The sequence below is a fragment of the Vipera ursinii genome (assembly GCF_947247035.1).
Source record: "Vipera ursinii genome assembly, chromosome: 5".
NCBI classification, from domain to species: Eukaryota; Metazoa; Chordata; class Lepidosauria; order Squamata; family Viperidae; genus Vipera; species Vipera ursinii.
In genome coordinates, this window is record NC_139518.1 from 41807975 (window position 1) to 41826583 (window position 18609).

The 18609-nt window shown below is 37.5% G+C and overlaps 2 protein-coding genes across 3 annotated transcripts in view; one reads left to right on the forward strand and one right to left on the reverse strand.

The window, feature by feature from the left end:
* Positions 1-18609, forward strand: part of GIGYF2 (GRB10 interacting GYF protein 2) — a 111949-nt gene that overhangs the window by 46600 nt on the left and 46740 nt on the right. For both annotated transcript variants that reach the window (XM_083365000.1, XM_083365001.1), the window contains 3 exons: positions 3411-3519; positions 8357-8468; positions 11796-11836. In XM_083365000.1, coding sequence (XP_083221126.1) covers positions 3411-3519; positions 8357-8468; positions 11796-11836 — 262 coding nt within the window. The remainder of the gene's footprint in view (positions 1-3410; positions 3520-8356; positions 8469-11795; positions 11837-18609) is intronic.
* On the reverse strand, positions 16324-18235 carry KCNJ13 (potassium inwardly rectifying channel subfamily J member 13; the record flags this gene model as incomplete). The annotated part of the gene is made up of 2 exons (XM_083365002.1): positions 16324-16943; positions 17758-18235. 2 exons carry the CDS (start codon positions 18233-18235, stop codon positions 16324-16326), a joined length of 1098 nt encoding a protein of 365 aa, XP_083221128.1.

The window sequence follows — 18609 nt, forward strand, 5'->3', positions numbered from 1 at the left end:
GTCATTATGGTCTTAAGGTACCCATGTAACTGGAAGTAATTTGCTAGTCTTTTTCATAATGGTCATTAAATGAATGGTGCAGTTGTTAATTGAATTCCATGGCCATTAAATGAATGCTGTGGTCATTAAACAAACCCATTCATTTGAGTATTTTTTTTGCAGGAAACGCATAAAACAGCATGAATCACAGTCATATGACCATGGCATGCTGCAACAGGTCATAAAGCTGACCTGCCTAACATGCAGACACATGACCATAGGGCACAGCACAACCATTTATGATGGATGAGGATGTTTTACCGGTCATAAAGCACCCAAACCATGGCTATTGTAATTTTGAACGGCCCTAAAATGAGCAGTTGTAAATCAAGGACTATGAATACCCTAGTGAAAAGGTCAACTCACTGAGAATAAGAAGACTCCTATACATTCTGGAATATTGTTTTCTAGCTTCTTATAGATAGGGCAATTGGATCTGGACTGTAAAAGATGCAAAGAACTGATATCATCTGGGAGTCATTGGAGTTTTATTGTCCTAATAGAATAGCCTAATTAAAAGTCAAAATCAATAAGAGCTGATCTCAAAAATATACCTAGATTTTATTTCAATGCCAGTATTAAAGTATTGATCATTTAAATTTATTTTAACTATTTCATCACAGAATTTTGCACCAGCTAAAGTTTATAGAACATTTTCAAAGAGAGATTTAGGTACAGTGTATTAAAATAATTTAACTGGAGATATCCAAAGTATTGATTAACTTAGCAATGTTACACCATCCCAAGGAAAGAGCATCAGTACTTTCCAGTGTTGCTCAAATGTGTTATTTTCAGATACCATATAAACATTCAGTCATCTCTTGATGGAAAAGCACTTCTATTATAGCCCTATAAAGCAAAGTTAGCATTTCTTGTTGTTAGTTGCATAGTCGTGTCCAACCCATCGCGACCCTATGGACAACGTTCCTCCAGAACTGATTAATTGAATTGATTAATTCTTTCCAGGATACATTTCTCTGATCCAATAAATCTTCCCTAACACTACTATACTTTACTCATTAAAGATTCTAAGATGACGTTTAATATACCTACTGTTTCATCTGATCTTATTAAAAAACATCAGACTGTAGAGCCAGCATTACAGTTGCCAGCATCATAGTTCAGATGATAGTTTATTTGAAACCATGTTCCTGAATTCTGGAAACAAATGCCTTGACTTCATGTTGAAGAACTTCCAGAGCAGAACCACAAAATAAATATAGGGAAAGGTTGTATTAAATACACACTAAATACACAAAAAAGTTGTAAAATTGGGTGTGGTCACTGATCTGCTCAACAGCTGCCATGAGTTACAAATGTAATTCTGGATTTAACTACAGCAGGGGTGTCAAACTGCCGGCCTGCGGGCCGGAGCGTCACGCAGAAACCGCGCCCATCTCATTGCTGGCAATGGGAAAAAGTTCCGATACATCGCGCGATGTCACATGATGTCGCGAGTTTGACATGTCTGAACTACAGTCATACCTTGAGAACTACTTGCAATTGATTTGATGACTGAATCATACACCAAAGTGATGTTAGTTTAAATTGCAATTAAATTAAATTATAAAACATGTTTCTAATCTCCTCCTTACATGCATATTAGAAGGAGAGAAATAGGGATATTAGAGAGAAATAGGGATGATTAAATTCAAGATTTACTAACATAACACTAATTTGTTGGTTTCAAAGCATTAAAATATTGTTTATTTGAACTTCAGCATTGTTCAGCATAACACTGCATTGTTATGTTACTGTAATTATTGAACTCACCTTCTAGAAGCTCAAAGAGGCCAATATGGGGGCCTCCCCCTATTTATTCACAAAACAATTTTGTGAAGCAGGTTGGGCTGAAAGATGGCTGTTGACTCAGAATAATTTAACGAGCTCCATGGTAGAATGGGGACTTGAACCTAAATTTCCCTAATTCCAATTCGGTATTTTGAGTACCACACTACACAGTACATTTTTATATGTTATATGCATTCATAACACCATTCTGGTGCCAAAGAACTCTTTATCCAAGCAAGCTCTTTAATCATTATACTACATTGACTATCACACTAGAACTGTAGCTGATTTTCTCTATGTCATTCTTTAATAAAAAGATCATAAACATGGAGCCACCCATGTAGCTGATGTATGTCAGCCATCTCCAACTTTTCTGTAACTGTTTCTAAATAAACTTTCTTTGTAATGGAATGGCGGTCACTGAATTTTAAATCCTTTTGTGTGTCCTTTACCACTGAATCAAAGACTCTGTTTGAGAAGCTTCTACCAATAGCCGTTTTATAATTGGCAATGGAAGGAAAACAACCAAAAATGTAATTTGATAAATAATTTAATATATGGATAATGCTCCACCTATGGCCAGAATTGGGATCAGAACTTTGTTTGTTAAGCAGTATGGTTATTAAGTGAGTCATGCCTGATTTTATGATTTTATTTGCTTTGATTATTAAGAAAATAACTATTAAGCAAATCATGCTGCTTCCCCCATAGACTTTATTTCCCCTTGGGAAGATTGCAAGTGGTAATCATTGACATCCCCCCCCAGATGCTGCAACCATTGTAAATGTATACCACTGCGAAACACCCTAAGTTTGATCATGTGACCAAGGGGATATTGCAAAGATTGTAAGTGCAAAGACTGATCATAGTTCACTTTTCTCAGTTCCATTGCAACTTCAAATGGCTGTTAATTGAATGGTTGTAAGTCCAAGACTACCTGTGACCACCATTTGGGTTCAAATAATCTAGAACTCAATATTGTTTTTACTTATTGTTTTAGTCTATGGAGATTTTCAGTCATTTAAGTCATGGTTGTCCCAAAACTGCTTTTTCAAAGGCAACTGGACTTTCTTTGGTTGTTTTTTTCTTGAAGATGTCTCGCTTCTCATCCAAGAAGCCTCTTCAGTTCACAGTTATTGTTTTAGTATTTTTTCTTTTTTCTTTCCTTTTTAAAACTAAGGTCATTTGCATTTATTTCAGATAATGATAGTGGTGATATTAATAAAATTAGCAATATATTGAGTTTTGCATGATTTGCAATTATTTCTAACATGAGTTTGTTTTATGATCAATTATTTAATTATTCAAATAATGAAACCATGAATTGTAAATATTATAATTATAAATTTTGGTTACTGATAGTTTATCTTTCATTCACTGCCTTTTCTAATTTACTTTTTTGTGTGCAATAATTTATTTCAGTCTTAAATGCTTTAAATATTTTTAAGACATCAGTCATTATTCCTCTGTTTTAGTCATTACTTCTCATATTGATTAGGTGCTTCACTGGTTTTTCAATATGTTTTAATTTGATGATATCTTCAGAAATGTTTTTGTTACTTATTTCTTACTTTTGGCAGAGAAATTTTTCAGTATCTGTAAATAGTGCTGCTGTCCTACGATTGATGGGACGAGGAGGAGGAACAGTGGTGGGGGCTCCGCGAGGTCGAAGTTCCTCTAGAGGTCGAGGTGAGATAGTTTTTGTAAACAAAATGTTATTTCTATGGGCTTTTTAAGGAATTGAACAACATATCTTTGCTATAAATATACATAGTTTTTTTATTTTGAATGAAAGAAAAACCAAAAGTTAAAAATAATAAATATAAGCCAATACAGAGAACATATCCCAAACATTTGTAATAGAAAGTTAAAAATGTATAATATGAGAAAAGATGAGTGCTGTATAATTCTGAATAGTAATTCATAATGTTTCTAGCCAGTGCTCAATTGTTCTAGTTTATTAATATTAAACATGTAATCTATCTAGAAATAAAGATAAAATGAAAGTGCTTTATAACTGGAATGTCGTAAACACATTCCCGAATGCTCCAGTTGTAATAAACAATTTCTGCCCTCACTGGATAGCATAGTCATCTAAAATTTACCAAATGAGGTTCTGGTATTCCTGTTGCAACAGTGATTATGAGATCTGAAATTGGGAGAGCTTTTGGTCTCCCCTTTGTCATGGTCAGATCCCACCCAGATTACCATGGGATTCTCTGGCACTACCATCCACTACAGGGAAGCCAGGCCATTACATCAACCTGACCCCAGTAACTGGTGGGCTCTGGTGCATTTCAGAAGGGGATGGGAGTTATTCCCACTGGTCTGTTGTATCTGAAGTGTTGGTTGCCACTTGGAATAAGATGGTGGCTGAAGTCTTGGATCAGATTGTACCTATGTGACCTATTCCCTGTGGTTTATAGAGGAATTAAGGAAGATGAAACAAGAGAAGAGAAATGTTTAATGTTACTTACATTCTACAGGGGATGAACCTGACCAGATATAGGTTAGAGTCACTACAGTACCTACCTTTTGATGGTAAAAGTGACAAAGCATCAGTACTTCTCCACATTTATTGTGTCTATAGATAGCCATCCTGTGGCCCTATTTCATGTGACACTACGCTCATAGGTAAAGGGGGTTCAGAAAACCCCTTGCAGGAGTGTGCAGAAGAATTTGTTCAGCGTCTCTCAAAGTTACTCATATTTGCTCATAGTTGGATGCTGGCCTTGTTGCAGATCTAGGGGAGATGTCTGGTCTGTTTTGCCTGGTTATCTGGAATTAGTTTAAACATATTGGCTGTCAAAGTGTACAGGTTTCTTAAGACTGTGAGTCAGCCACCTGCTATTTAGATCCTTCCTCTCCTGATGGTTAAGGCTGCCGGGGGCAGGTGTTGTGTGATTGGGTTTTAGCACTGGTATATTGTTCAACTGAAGGGATTTCATTACTTCTTAAGAAGGCCTTCTCAAGCCATCAGTGGATCTCACTTTTCTGGACAATTTTTGTCTAATATTTAGCCTCCCTTTTCTGGAAAAGGTAGTTGAGAAGCTGGTTATACAACAGCTTCAGAGGACCTTGGATGAAACAGATTGTCCTATTCTATTCTATTCTATTCTATTCTATTCTATTCTATTCTATTCTATTCTATTCTATTCTATTCTATTCTATTCTATTCTATTCTAGAGTCAAGGTTGACTCAACCTTCCATCCTTCCGAGGTAGGTAAAATGAGGACCCAGATTGTTGGGGGCAATAAGCTGACTTTGTAATAATGCCGCTTGGGGGTGTGTGTGAAAGCCCTAATAAGCAGGCATATACATAGAATGAAGGCTACTGCTAAGCTTGTAAGCCGCCCTGAGTCTTCGGAGAAGGGCGGGATATAAATGGAATTAAAATAAATAAATAAATAAATAAATATTTTCAGTAAGGATTCAGAACCGGGTATGAGACAGAAATGTCATTAGTCATGCTTTTGGATGCTCTCTGGCATGGTGGGATGAGGGTTGTGCATCTATTTTTGCCCTATTGACCTCTCTGCAGCTTTAAATACCATTGGAATGATATCCACCTAGAACAGCTCAAGGCATTGGGGATGGGCGGCTTGGTGTTGTACTGATTCGCCTCCTTTTTCCAGGGTCAATTCCAGTCATTGGTGATTGGGGGAGAGATCATGCCCTTGGTCCTTGTGGTCTCAGAGGCCAGCCCCTATTCATCATCAAAATGAGGCCACTGGGTGAGCTCATCCATTACCATGGAATGAGTTATCATCCATCCACTGATGATATCCCACTGTACATCTTTGCCCTAGCCAAATCAAATGATACTATGTTCATCTTATCCCAGTGCCTGAGGTACAAAGATTTCAGGCGAACCCTGCCAAGACAAGAACCCTGACTTGCCAGGGACCCCTCAGTTCTAGGCCTGAAACATCTCTGGTGCTGGATGGGATTGCATTGACCCAGATGGATCCCATATACAGTCCAGAGGTTCTTGTAGGCTCGCAATTCCTATTCAAAGAGCAGATAGCAGTCATGACTAGAGTTAGTCTAGGAGGGCCTTTGCTCAACTTTGCATTGTGCACCAGTTGTGTTTGTTCCTAGATTGAGGGATTCTATTCATAGTTGCTCATGCCATAGTGATTTCCCAGTTAAACTACTGTAATGTAGTCTACGTAGTGCTGCCTTGAATAGTATCCAAACGTTTCTGCTGGTATAGAATGCAGCAGCAGAGGCAGTTATGTGTGTTTCTAGAAGAACACATTTTACACCCTTGCTCTGTGAACTGCATTAGTTGCCAATCTATTTCCAAGTCCAATTCAGGATGCCAGTTTTAAACCCCTACATGGCATGGGGCTGGGTTATTTGAGGCATTGCCTCTCCCCAGTTACATTTCCCTACCCTACCATATCTAGCAGAGATGGCATTCTGCATGTTCCATTGATTATAGAGCTACACTTGGTGGTTCCTAGGCATCAGGCTTTTCCTGTTGCGATGCCCACTTTATGGAACATTTTCCTAGAGTAAGGATAGTTTCATCCCTTTTGACTTTCTGAAAGTCCCTCAAGACCGGGTGAAATTTTGGGGTGGCTCCAATATTAGTAACTCTTCCCTCAATATTTATATTTATTTTTTCTGTTACTTTTATGTTTTATAGTTTTTAATGTTTCACCAATAATATTAATAATTGTACTGAAAATATAGTTTTTTTTAGCTTTGTTATACACTGCTTAAAATCGCTAGTTTGTGAGATGGACAGCCATATAAATTTGACAAATAAAACTGGTGCAAAGTGTGGCCGCACGAGCTATATTGGGTGCCCAAAGAAGGGCACAGAACACTTCTATTTTGCAAACTGTATGGCTGGAAGTTTGCTTCTGGGCCCAATTATTGGTTACGACCTATAAAGCCCTACATGGCATGAAACCAGGCTGTCTACAGAACCTGCTTCATCCCATTACATAGGCACATCCCACCTGGTCAGGCAGGGAAGGTATGTTACAGACCCTGTCAGTTAAAGAACTGCAACTTTTGGAGTATAAGAGGAGAGTCTTCACTGCCATTGCTCCCATCTTCTAGAATATTCTCCCCCTGGAGGTGAGGCAGAGCCCACTTTCATGGCCTTCCAAAAAGGGATTAAAAATGTCTTTGCTGCCCTGTATAGAGAGCCCAAAGGAGCACACAGTCATGCGGTTGGTCATTGCCATGAGAGCCCTACCTTTGCCTTTGTCAACTAAGTTTTAACAGGGTTTAATTATTCTTGCCTAATTTTTTTTTAAAAAAATTAATTATAAAATTTTAATTCTTAACATTTTAATTTTTATATACTATTTTAATCTTTTGATATTTTGTTGTACGTCATCCAAAGCCCTTCTTTGAGGGAGATGGGCAGTTCAGAAATGTGAAACCTGTAAATGCTATGCTGTATAAAACCCCACTCCTTGTTTGCAGCTTTTAGTTCCCACCTTAAGTATTTAATTGCTGAAATTTGGCAGCAGATTGCCTAATAATAGCAGGACAGCTTCTCTCTAATTTTCAGCAGAAAATAAAATGTTTGCTAAACCATCTAACAAGTCTAATATATTTATAAAATGTAAAAGAAACATAGCTTAAAATCCAAGTCCCATTCCTGTGAAGATGCAATGCCACCACCTCTTTTGCTTCAGTTCATAACTGAATCTGCCTATGTTAAGGAGTGTTTCTATGATTGATCAGCAACCATCCTCACCCATGCTTATTTTCTTGCCTCTTTCTCTAAATCTATGCATATCGTGCTCAGCGCACCACAAATATAACCAGGATGCTTTATCATTCTTTAAAGATAAATAATAAATGTTACATCAAGTCAAGCAGAAGAAAGTTGATTTCAAAGTTTTCTTTAAAAGCTGGCATGTTGATGTTGCAGGACTTGGCTTTACTTGCTTGTTTCATCAGAGAGAGAAGAATAGAAGATGCATTGTTTGGTTTGAGAAATGAAAGAGTAATACATTGAAAATGTCTGTAAAAATAAAATATGGTGGGAGAAACGCTGAGATCTCAGCATTGTCACATTGCCAACAAATACTCTTCTTCGATAAATTGTCAGTCATGGCCCAGTGGTTTGTCTTTCACGTAGATTAGCTGGGTAATATTGAATTCAGCAAATGAATAGATTGACAGAAAAGGAGTTGAGTGTTCTGTATCTATATGGAAAATATCTATATAGAAATCACATAGGCTGTGTGTAGCTTAGATAGGAAATCTATGCCATGCTTTCCCAATTTGAGTGCCTTTCGAATAAATGGACACTACTAAGAGCTGAGCAATTATATCCAGAGAGCAGCAAATTAAGGAAGACTTGTGTAGAAAATTGTAATGGATGATGGAGATGAACTATATTTTCACACCCTTCCTCCACTAAATTTGGTAGGGAGATACAACATTTGTACCTTTTAATATATTTCATCTGTATATCTGCTAAATAATATTTAAATTCAGTTTTGAAAATTGTGAAAGGTAATGAGGAAACAGTTCTGTTTTATCTTTTAGGCAGAGGTCGAGGAGAAAGTGCTTTCTACCAAAGAAGTTTTGACGATGTGGAAGGTGGATTTGGAAGAGGAGGGGGCAGAGAAATGCATAGGTCACAGAGCTGGGAAGAAAGGTAATTCTAAAATCATCTATAGTATAATGAAATTGTTTGCTTTTTTAATGGAGCAGTCCTGGCTGTGCTTTGATGTTCATGCCTTGGTGGAATCTTGAATATATTTACAAGAGTATATTTCTTAAAATATTAAATCAGAATGTGACCAGTGTTTGCCTCTATTTGTGTATATGAAAGTATGCTTTATTTTATTACAACTTTTGTATTTTTAATGTATACTATACTGAATAATTTTACTACAGTTCAGATTACAAGGGAAGAAATGAATGAATGTATTATATTTATATTTTATATTTTATTCGATTTCTATACCGCCTTTCTCCCAAGGGACTCAGGGCGGTTCACAGGGCATATATAAATAATGATACAAAAGTTAAAAGGAAATTAAACCAATGCCCAATTAAAATACAACAATAATAAAATACTAAAAAAAAACAATTAAAAACCCATATTCCCCCATCAGGCCAGACCAGCCAATTCAAACAAGTGGGTCTTCAGCCCGCGACGGAAGGATCGGAGGTCTGATGCCATTCGGAGCTCAACCGGCAGTTGGTTCCATAATGCCAGAGCACCCACAGAGAAGGCCCTCCCCCTGGGGGCCACCAGTCGACATTCCCTGACCGGAGGCACCCTGAGGAGGCCCTCTCTGTGGGCACGCACTGGGCGGAGGGAAGTTGACACCGGCAGCAGGTGGTCCTCGAGGTAACCCGGACCTATGCCATGTAAGGACTTAAAGATCATGACCAGGACCTTGAACCTCACCCGGAAGACAACTGGTAGCCAATGCAGCTCGCGGAGCAAAGGTGTAACATGGGAGTACCGGGAAACTCCCAAGACAACTCTCGCGGCCGCATTCTGTACCAGTTGGAGCCTCCGAGTGGTCTTCAAGGGAAGCCCCATGTAGAGAGCATTACAGTAGTCAAGGCGAGAGGTCACGAGCGCATGAGTGACCGTACACAGGGCATCCCGGTCCAGATAGGGCCGTAACTGGCGCACCAGGTGAACTTGGGAGAAAGCCCCCCTAGTCACGGCCACTATATGATCTTCCAAGGTAAGCCGTGAATCTAGGAGGACTCCCAAGTTGCGAGCCCTATCCACGGGGGGTAAGAGCTCACCCCCCATAGACAGTGATGGAACATTTTGAATGTCTCGGGATGCCAGAATGTACAGCCACTCAGTCTTGTCAGGGTTGAGTTGAAGTCTGTTCCTCCCCATCCAGACCCGAACCGCCTCCAGGCAACGGGACATCACAGCGAGGGCATCACTGGGGTGGTTTGGGGTCGAAATGAAAAGTTGGGTATCATTGGCGTATTGATGATACCCAACTCCAAAACCACGAATGATCTCACCCAGCGGTTTCATATAGATGTTGAACAGGAGAGGCGAGAGAACCGACCCCTGAGGAACTCCACAAACGAGAGACCTAGGGGCCGATCTCTGCCCCCCTGCCAACACCGACAGCGAGCGTCCCAGGAGATAGGAGGAGAACCGCTGAAGAACTGTGCCTCCCACTCCCAATCCCCTGAGACGCCGCAGCAAGATACCATGGTCGATGGTATCGAAAGCCGCCGAGAGGTCTAATAGGACTAGGACAGAGGAATATCCCCTATCCCAAGCCCTCCAGAGATCATTCACCAGAGCGACCAATGCCGTCTCCGTGCTGTACCCGGGCCTGAAACCCGATTGTTACGGGTCCAAATAATCCGCTTCATCCAGGACCAGAGGGAGCTGATGCGCCACCACACTCTCAACAACCTTCGCAAGAAAGCGAAGGTTGGAGACTGGACGAAAGTTGTTCAATACAGCTGGGTCCAAGGCAGGCTTCTTGAGGAGATGTCTCACCACCGCCTCCTTCAAGACGGTGGGGAAATTACCCTCACTCAAGGAAGCTGATATAACCGCCTGGAGCCAGCCTCGTGTCCTCTCCCTAGCTGCATAAACCAGCCAAGAAGGGCACGGATCCAATAAACATGTGGTGGAGCTCAGCCTCCCCATAATCCTGTCCACTTCCTGTCCCCATAATCCTGTCCACTTCATCAGGGGTCACAGAATCAAACTCCTCCCAGATAACATTGACAAGACCGCCCGTGTCCTGGTCGTCAGACTCTGCCCAGCTGGAGTCCAAACCGGTCCGGATCCGAGCGATTTTATCCGACAGATGTTGACTAAATTCCTCGGCACGACCCTGCAAGGGATCCTCCCTCACCTCCTGATTAAGAAGGGAGCGAGTCACCCTAAACAGGGCGGCCGGGCGATTATCTGCGGACGCGATGAGGGTAGAGAAGTAATTACACCTCGCCGCCCTCATCGCTGCGAGATAAGACCTAATATAGGTTCTTAACCGCAATCGGTCGGATTTGGATCGGCTGGACCTCCAGCAGCTCTCTAGGCCCCTCTCTAGATTTAGCACTGGTAGCAGATCCTATCACAGAGTATATTCATAATAAAATAGTTTTACTTTGTTAACATTAGAAATAGCCCTAAGATTCTTATTATTCTTGAGAAGTGTGGACTCATAAAATCCAGATTATTTTGTAAAATATATTGCTTTAACAAGATATAAAATATTATTGACTTAAATAAATATATTAAAATGGAAGGTATTATGTAGTATTGGTGACTTAAAAATATGTTAAAATGTTACTTGTTAGAAATTATAGAATTTTTTTTGGAGTTGATGGTTTTCTCAGGAACGTAGATTAGTACTTGCTTTCATATTTCACCAAGCGCATGAACAAGAATTGAACTTGCTAATAGTTGCTTTGCATGCTGGAAATCTATGTTGGTATTCAACAAACAGAACAGCATGTGAACTCAAGGGCTTTAGATTTGTTTCAATAGCAGGTATATCTGTGTCATTGGAAAATGTCATGTGAATCTGTAGTGCTAAGGAACAAACAATTATATTATGGGAGAACAACAACATTATGGGAGAAAATAACTGATTCATATATAATTTAAATAATATAAGAAGAAAGAAAAGGGTAATTAGTGGAGAGTTCTGTTCACATTGGTTACATTTGATCTTGTAGAATCATGCAGAAAACACAAGGATCTGTGTGTATCTATCTTCTGCATTAATGTGCAATAAAATAGAATACATGTATTGATAATATGAATTAATTCTAAGAACCTGTTTAATATAACTAAATATTGAACAAATTGATATAATGCAAATATTTTAATAAGTTCATCTCCAGAATGGTCTTCATTATTCTGTCTCCATACATTCTTGAATTTCTAGCTTGAATTTTCTTTTAAGTTTTGAAAATGAAATATTTCTCCTGAAAAAGCATTCTTGTATATTTATTTTTCTAATTTTTTTAGGGGAGACAGAAGGTTTGAAAAAACAGGCAGAAAAGAACCAGGTATGTAGCATCTTTCCTCTGAAAACTTTAGAGCTATAATAGTTGATATTGTCTGTAGTCATTATTTGAATTCATATATTTGAATGTGAAATTATCCAACCCAGGAATACAGTTTCCTTGTGCAAGCAACCTTCCCATCCAGGTACTTCAAATATTTGGAGCATTCCCAGAGTAGGGAATGCTAAGTTTCAAAGCCTTTAAATAAATGTTATATTGTCATTTGGAAAAAAAAAGAATAGAGTCTGTTGCACTGTATTCTTATTACTTGGGTGCCTTGCATTCTAGTCAACTCTAAGCCATGAAAGTCACTGGATGACTTTGAGCAAGTCATTCTCTCTCAGCCTGATCTATCTCACAGAAGTAAAAAAAGAAAGAAAGAAAGAAAGAGGAAAGGCAAATGGAATAGAGAATAGCCTTGAAGGACAACATTCATTACTAAGGTAATACTCAAGCACAACTAGGACCTATTCCAAGAAACAAACTTAAGAAAATACCTCAGACGGCCCCTCCCTAATTTACCTGAGAATAAAGAGAAGAAGAAAAGCACATTCATACTTTTAAGATTCTGTTCCTGTAGATGTTCTAATAAAAGGAGTTTTCAATCTATATGGCATTTGTTTGTTAATCAAATATAGCTAACAAAGATTATGTATATTAATTTGAGAAACTGAACAAAGGAAATATTCAGTTCAACATTTGATTTTTTTAAAAAAAACACTCAAGGTTTCTAGAATAATACTGGACTAAGAACTATATTACCTAAAACTTTCGTGAGGATTTTTCCATTAATAATTATACATGAATGAAAATTACCACTGGGAGATCCAAGAATACTTTAAAATCGTAATGAATTATAAGAAGAAACCAAAGAAAGCAAGAGGCTGAAATGGAGACAGGATTGAGGGGGAATGAAAATTAGTTGACTCAACTCTATTTTGAACTACAGGGTAAGTGCAGATTCTCTTTGGCAAGCAAAGATGATCAAATCAGGAACTTTACAATAGTCAGAAAAAATATTTATGGCAAGATAGAATGACAGTTATAGGCACATGGAGGTGATAAATGAAGAGAAAGAGACTAGCATGCTAGGTGTTACACATTCTTATCAGGGAGTAAAAGTTACTGAGCTCAGTGGGACTTAAAAATAAGTATGTATGTTTCCTTGTGCTTGCATCCATGCACAAAGGCCTATTAATCTCTCTCTTTTTTGTGAGTGGGAAGTATCTTCCCCACATTTATAGAATAAAATGAATTAAAAAGATTTATCCCTAGTATAACAATGTTCTCTGTATACTTATGTGGGAGTAAAAACCACTAATCTTAGTTGGTTTACTATAGAATGGGCAGAAATCTGAGCCAGATTTCCAGAAACAGTTTCTTTTTTCTGTGTAAATATGTCTGTGTGTGTGTGTGCGTTTGTGTGCGTGTGTGTGCTGAGTTTTTCGCGGGTGTTTGTATGTAGATCTTTGGTCATTCGGGTTTTTCCCCGCGTAGAATTGGAGGTATCAGGGCAACGTTTCGACGAAATGTCATCCGTCATCCTCAGGCTGGTGACTTCAGTTTCGTTCTTCTGGGAGACGTGTGTGATAGTGGCTGTTTTTTCTTCTTTTTTAAACTGCCAGAGGAGGTGTGTTCTGTGGGTGGAGGCTTGGCTGTGTTCTGATGGGGTGGAGGTGTGCTCTGATTGGGTGGGGGCTTAGCTGTGTTCTGATTGGGTGGGAGTGTGTTTTGAATGGGGGCTGTGTTCTGATTGGGTGGGAGTGTGGCACCACCACAAACACGGAGCCGAACAAAAGCAGCACAACTCACCAGTTCAGGTCTAAGGCTGGTAGCTGAGACCAGCCCATCCACTCAAAACACATCCCCACCCAATCAGAACACAGCCCCCATTCAAAACACACTCCCACCCAATCAGAATATATATATGTGTGTGTGTGTGTGTGTGTGTGTGTGTGTGTGTGTGTGTATGTATGTATATGTATATGTATATCTTTAACTAGATTTTAAGATTAAAATGAATTTTTAAAATATTCGGCTGTAAAATAAGATATTCAATTTGTAAAATTGATTTTCTTTTTGCCTATTGTGTGTATGTACATATGTATATCAATATATATCAAAAACAATTTTACAAATTGAATGTCTTATTTTACAACCAGATGATTTTGATCAGTAATTAAGATTAATTTTTTATCCTGGCACTGCCCTATATTGGATGTGTTTTTTATCATGTACATATAGACACCCATAGATATTATATTACATAAAGTTTTAGGGAAATAAAACCCTTATGTTGGCTTCAGTAGCAATTGGTAATCTTGCTTGACAAGATGAGAAAGCTGGGCAATATTAATTATTTTTCTGTGTAATATTTCTTTTATGGGAGGATTGTCTTAAGTCCAAGATCATCTTAATTTCAAATAAATGTAATTATTTAAAAATGTAATCCTGAATTCTTTTGCAGCTTAAAATAATTATTTAATTATTAATGAGACAAATAAAATTAATGCTTCTACTTGTATAAGAATTTGGAAGCATGTGACATTTTATTTGGACTTTTGCTTGTAGATTGAAAGTTTGCATTTGTTTTATTCTACATATCTGTATGTTAGAACTTCTGTAAAATTTAAACATTATAAAACTAGTATAAAGCTGGAATTTGATAAAATTGGGCATATAGATCAAAAGGCTTTTATAATTACTGTGGTAGCTGGGAGGCAGTTGTTTCAAGTGATGGATAAAAAGGTAAAGTACAAATGCAATTTAATGAATTTCAAAGTGATAATTACTATTGCTGTTTGGTTTCTGCATTGCGCTAAGACATAATCACAGTACCCAGTAAATGAAAATATTAAAACCTCAGCACAGAGAAGGGCAAAATTACTTCCAAAACCTTGTAAGAGAACATGAGTTTAGTGGTATATTGTGAAGATATTCCAGATTATTTTTTCTAAAGCGTGGTTTGTTATGACTCTCACATCTCTTTTCTTCAGTTGTAAAACACATTTTTTCCATCCTGAGAATATGGTATGATTATTCTTAAGATTACATACATGAATATCATTAATAACTTAGTAAAATATTGGATCTCATATACTTTACAAACTTAGCAGCTTTGAATTGGCAGCTAATATCATTGTGAAATTAATTGTCCAGAGCCCTACCATGTTCCCAGTTGACCATAGCTTCCATAATTGTCGGTATAACCCATTCCTTAGATTGGGGGGGAATAAGAATAAGCTTCATAAAAAGTACTTTATAATTGGTAACAAATCTCAACAGTAAAACAAATCTCAACAGCATAACCAGTATATACATATAAATACATTTATCCAAGTTCAAGAGCAAAAAGCTAAAGTCTTCATAACCGTAAGTTAGAAATGAAGCCACTTGAAAGTAAAACTATTAAAATCTATACCACATTCTTCTGAGAAGAATCTTTGTATTCATCCTTTACATAAAAGCACTGATGCTTTGTAGTCTTTCTTACGTGTGTATACATAGGAGTTATTGACTTTTCCAGCTTAAAAAAATCCACAAAATGGTTCTTTTAAACTTAGAAACAGCAACAGTATTAGTTCTGATAAACTGTAATAATCATGAATCAGTTGGCATAAAGTCTAATGTTCAAAGTCTGGTAATTAGATTTCAGGTTTGCCCAATTATTTTCTCAAGTCTAATGTTTATCTGTACTTAATGAACAAAGTATGAAAAGATAAATAATTGTGGAAATAGCGGGCCTTTCTGATGATAGAATTATCTTGCAAGACAGAAAAAGAAGAATTATTCTTGACAGAAGAATTATGAATACAGATTGATAGTTTCCTGATGTCTGCTAATGTTCTAATGCAGAATATTAGAGTCCAATGTATCTTAAAATTCTAATCGTTCATTTTCATCACAAACTGCCTAGGGATGTTGAACTTGTTCTTAGCTGCTGGAACAAAGAGATTTGGCAAATGCTTGCAATTTTCCTTAATAAACAAGCACAGCAGGATTGCAATTTCAGTGCCACAGAAAATACTAGCAACATTCTTCATAGCATGTTTAGGCATCAGCATATTCTGTTGTAACTGTATAGCAAGGGAAGGTTAATTTGAGGTCCTATGGGACCTTATGAATTTCAGGTGACCATTCTTTATCTTCAATAAAGTTGTGTCCATTTTTCCATAGTATTTACCCTCATGTCATTTATCTTCTATTTTAGGTCAGTGCAGTTTTAATCACAGTCCATTGAATTTGGCAGGAAGTGTTTTTGTTGTTGTTGTTTTCTAAGGATTCGTGCAATGGTTCTTGTCCCTGACTTTTTTGTGCAGTTCTAGTGGCTCATCCAGTAACATGGATACTACGCTCTTTCTTCTGCACATTGTTCTGAAGTCAAAGGTACTCATAGATTAAAACAAACATGAGAAAATAGAGAGAATAAAGACAGCATTGAAGTGACAGTGGCATTTCATTGTGTTTAAAAAGTGGCACACATTCACAGTTTATTCTGTCATCTGAGTCTCACAGATTTGGAAGCTGTCAATGTGCTGTCCATTGATGCGAATCTCCATTTCAGTCCTTTTTGAACTTTTAGTGTCTGTTGCTGGAAGTTCTGGAATTGTTTTATCAAAATTTTCCATTTTGATTTGATACTCCCCTTTGGCACCACGAGCAAGCATAGAGGCAAAATGGTGATGTAATACAATCTCTGATGGGAGATAGGATGTCCTCCTTTGACATGTTTCCCCTGTGCCCTCTTGGGTGGCTGAAAGGAAGACTACTAGCTCAAAGTGACGATGAGCCTCCCTTTGTAGAAGAATGGCTAGAGGACTTGATGGTGTAATAGAATGGTAATACGTCAAGGGAAAAATAAAAAATGGACACTCTTCAGAAGTTATGCTATCCAAATGAAAATCCACAGTAGTTTGATGCAGTTGACCAGTTTCACGTTCTTCATAAAGAACTGCAGAGATCCGAACACTGGTGAGTGGACTTGGGCGAGTATTAGCCACTTGGAACATTAAGTATGGCTTTCCTTCTTTGTGTGTCACCACTGCAAGATAAGTGAACCGGATGGATAGAGCTCGATTCTTTGGTCGGGCAATTTTTGCTACAAAAGCACCTAAATAAAAAAAGAATTTAAATACAGATCATGCAGGTAGATGTTACTTTTTGGTGCTAGTTTATAGAAATGAAGCACAAATAAGTATATCACGTTATTTGAAGCAGAAAAATATAAATGAACATCAACGTTAAATGTTGATTAAAATATAAGTTAATATTTATTTTTAAAATGAGTTATTTCCTATGATGTAATATTTCAAGCTGATGTTTTGTATCATCTCTCAATAGATTTGTGTTGCAATAAATTTTATTATAATAAACCATTTCTTAGTTATTAGCAATATGAAATATATTTTTCTATTGTTTCATTTTACATTATTATAGATATGTTTGTGTATTTATAATGAATATATGTATAATAGAAAATTGCATATATAGTTATGCAATAGAATTTATAGAAGAAGGGTTACCTGTATTGTAGTATATACTGGATTCAAAAACCCTCAAATCATCTTTTTAGATTTTTTTTTAAAAAATGTACTAAGCATATTTACAGAGAAATGTCTCATTGAACTAAGTAGGATTTACTTTGTTTGTACAGCTGCTTTGCATCTTGTTAGTTTTAAACCATTTAATTCTGTGGGGGAGGACTCCATCTGTACAATAGATAAGACTGCTAATTTAAAATCCTTTGTACTATTATTTTAGTAACATAAAATGGAAATATAGCTTGTCAAGCTGTTCTGAAAATAATTTTTCTAATAGTCAGCAGCATAGTCTTTTTCTTCTTTCTCTTTTCTAACTTCTAACAACAGAATTTTCATATGAACCACAGCGTTGAAACACTTAGTTATAAAGTAACATCAATTTACCTGTGATAAAGGCCTCCAACATTAGACCCAGTAGCATTTGTATAGCAAGTAGAGCAATTGCACTTGGACAGTCTCCACTTGGGAACATTGTGCCATAACCGATTGTGAGCTGTGTCTCCAGTGAAAAGGAAAAAGCAGCTGTAAAGCTAGTGATGTACTTTACACAAATAGTATGGTTTTCAGGTGGGGCATCATGATCAATCTCCAGATCCCCATTCATTTCAGCTAATAAGTACCAGAGAATTGCAAAAACAAGCCAGTGGAGGACAAAAGAAGCAGAAAATACCAACATCATCCATCTCCAGCGCATATCCATTAGTATTCCCCAAGCATCTTTTATGTATGCAATTCCTTTTCCTTGGGCACCATTCATCTGGAGTGTGCTGTGCCCATCTTTAGTAACCATCCTTGGGTACCGTTGATTCAGCAGAGGAGCACTAGGTTTGGTGTTGTTGCCTTCTATCACTTCTGTCCTCATCTTCTGAAAATAAAAAGTAAAAAACTGTGGGACACTTGTTTATCTATTTGTATGACGATCAGAGATTCTGACATATTGGCAGTGGACTAGATGCCACATGCAGCTGGTCAAGGAAGTTTTTAAAACATGCACTTCTGAGAAAATTAATTTTGGAGAGCCAGGTTAGTCACGAAGGAATAATTGTTACCTTAAAAAACAAAAGAAAACCATAAATGTCAAATGACCGTTTCAGACTTCAATTTAGAAATGTTAGCCAATTTAGATTTACTTGTGTGTCTAAAAGTTTAGTTCTAAAGTAGAAAAGGAGTATTGTAAGTGTGCACCATCTAAATTAAATAATGTGTTTATGAAACAAAGTATTCTATAATAGCTGT